Source organism: Cyclopterus lumpus, chromosome 16 (genome assembly GCF_009769545.1).
Source record: "Cyclopterus lumpus isolate fCycLum1 chromosome 16, fCycLum1.pri, whole genome shotgun sequence".
Taxonomy (NCBI): domain Eukaryota; kingdom Metazoa; phylum Chordata; class Actinopteri; order Perciformes; family Cyclopteridae; genus Cyclopterus; species Cyclopterus lumpus.
In genome coordinates, this window is record NC_046981.1 from 880001 (window position 1) to 882500 (window position 2500).

The window sequence follows — 2500 nt, forward strand, 5'->3', positions numbered from 1 at the left end:
ACTACCACTACTACTACGATAGTAGATATTTTTCATGATGTCTTACAGAAGTGAGGGTTGGGGGCGTGGTGATGATGATGTAACGGAGGCTGCTGGGGGCTCCGCCCTCTCTGCCCTGCAGGGCTGTAGGGGGCGGGGCTATTACCTGGCCAGGTGGCTGCAGAGGACACACAGGACAAAGGTCAGTTACTGTGGTACAACTACTACTACAGCTACTAGTACTACTACTTCCAGTACACAGTGTTACCAGCTGTAATACACTATACCTGTGGTGTACTGATCACAGAACAGGTGTGTGTGCAGGTACTGTACCAGCTTTGGGGGGGCTGCTGTACTCGGGTTGAGGTGGGGAGGTGGGGGTGTGAGGGTGAGGGGGGGAGGCGTGGCCCCCATGGTTCTGAAGGAGGCCGGGGCCGTCGCTGCAGAAACCTCCCCCTCCGACCGCCCCACCGCTCACACAGCCAACAGGTGCAGCCGTCATGCAGCTGCTGCCTGCGAGACAGAACACAGGGCATCACAAACACACCGCTGGATGAAGAGGTGAAGGCCCGCCCCTTTTCTGTTTTCTGTTGAAGTATGGCACTCAAACACCAATACCATGAGTTAAGATGTTTGTACATTTAACTAAATCTATATTAATTTTAAATGTTTTTTATTTATTAATTGTTATTTTATTCAAAGATATGTGTTTATGACTTTGTTTTGTTTTGTGTGAACTTTATCTCTCAATATGTTCGTCACCAACAACATAGCCGTTAGCAGCTAAGCTAACAGACGCAGTATACGTCTCTGGTGTTGACCTGTCAATCACCTTGTAGCCCCGCCCTAACGCAGTAGACATGAAGCATAGACTTCTATACAACCAGAGGAGTCGCCCCCTGGTGGTCAGCAGAGAGAATGCAGCTTTAACACATGAAGCATAGACTTCTATACAACCAGAGGAGTCGCCCCCTGGTGGTCAGTAGAGAGAATGCAGCTTTAACACATGAAGCATATACTTCTATACAACCAGAGGAGTCGCCCCCTTGTGGTTAGGAGAGAGAATGCAGCTTTACCACACAAAGCATAGACTTCTATACAACCAGAGGAGTTGCCCCCTTGTGGTCAGGAGAGAGAATGCAGCTTTAACACACAAAGCATAGACTTCTATACAACCAGAGGACTCGCCCCCTGGTGGTCAGGAGAGAGAATGCAGCTTTAACACAAGCAGCATAGACTTCTATACAACCAGAGGAGTCGCCCCCTGGTGGTCAGGAGAGAGAATGCAGCTTTAACACATGAAGCATAGACTTCTATACAACCAGAGGAGTCACCCCCTGGTGGTCAGTAGAGAGAATGCAGCTTTAACACATGAAGCATATACTTCTATACAACCAGAGGAGTCGCCCCCTTGTGGTTAGGAGAGAGAATGCAGCTTTACCACATGAAGCATAGACTTCTATACAACCAGAGGAGTCACCCCCTGGTGGTCAGGAGAGAGAATGCAGCTTTAACACATGAAGCATAGACTTCTATACAACCAGAGGAGTCACCCCCTGGTGGTCAGGAGAGAGAATGCAGCTTTAACACACAAAGCATAGACTTCTATACAACCAGAGGAGTTGCCCCCTTGTGGTCAGGAGAGAGAATGCAGCTTTAACACACAAAGCATAGACTTCTATACAACCAGAGGAGTCGCCCCCTTGTGGTCAGGAGACAGAATGCAGCTTTAACACACAAAGCATAGACTTCTATACAACCAGAGGAGTCGCCCCCTTGTGGTCAGGAGAGAGAATGCAGCTTTAACACACAAAGCATAGACTTCTATACAACCAGAGGAGTCGCCCCCTTGTGGTCAGGAGAGAGAATGCAGCTTTAACACACAAAGCATATACTTCTATACAACCAGAGGAGTCGCCCCCTTGTGGTCAGGAGAGAGAATGCAGGTATCTTCCTAATTACGTATTTTTACTTTCTTGACGTACAAACCTTGTTTTTTTAAATTGAAAAACATCACATTTTGACTTCATGACGCAGTACCGCAGGAAGGGGCGGGACTTATCCTCTACGTGAAATAAAACAGACCTGGAGGAGAGAGGGGCATGCTGGGATACATGCTGAGTGGGCGGGGCTGGCTGTAGGGGTCCGAGTGGGGGTGCAGGTCCACCTGCAGACAGTCCTGCACAAACTCCTCCTTTATCAGAGACGGAGGACCTGAAGGACGAGACGGAGACCACATGCTGACCAATGAACAGCAGAGGCGTCCCGTACTCATGAATATGAATGAGCAGGGCGTGTACCTGCGGGGGACGCCACCCTCTCGTAGTGGTAGGGGTTCACGCACACGCTGTCGTACTTCAGGTCGAACGCAAACCGACAGAACGTCACGTGCTTCAGCTCGTTCTTATGGAGGTCGGGCCAACGCCACAGACGGGCGTAGATCACATGGGGGAAGCCTTTCCTGCCTGCCACCTGCAGACAGACAGGTGAGAGACAGACAGGTGAGGGACAGTAAGGTAAG

At 49.8% G+C, this 2500-nt stretch overlaps 2 protein-coding genes across 3 annotated transcripts in view; both read right to left on the bottom strand.

Annotated features, from left to right (window-relative positions):
• pnp4b (purine nucleoside phosphorylase 4b) overlaps nucleotides 1-2500 on the bottom strand; it is a 392972-nt gene that overhangs the window by 279726 nt on the left and 110746 nt on the right. The gene's annotated exons all lie outside the window — the stretch shown is intronic.
• The window catches only part of LOC117745587 (acidic leucine-rich nuclear phosphoprotein 32 family member E-like), an 18201-nt gene that overhangs the window by 12188 nt on the left and 3513 nt on the right, over nucleotides 1-2500 (bottom strand). Inside the window, exons 3-6 of the mRNA XM_034554022.1 lie at nucleotides 2280-2451; nucleotides 2065-2193; nucleotides 313-492; nucleotides 47-157 (exon numbers count right to left, since the gene is read on the bottom strand). Of these exons, the coding sequence (XP_034409913.1) occupies nucleotides 47-157; nucleotides 313-492; nucleotides 2065-2193; nucleotides 2280-2451 (592 nt within the window). The remainder of the gene's footprint in view (nucleotides 1-46; nucleotides 158-312; nucleotides 493-2064; nucleotides 2194-2279; nucleotides 2452-2500) is intronic.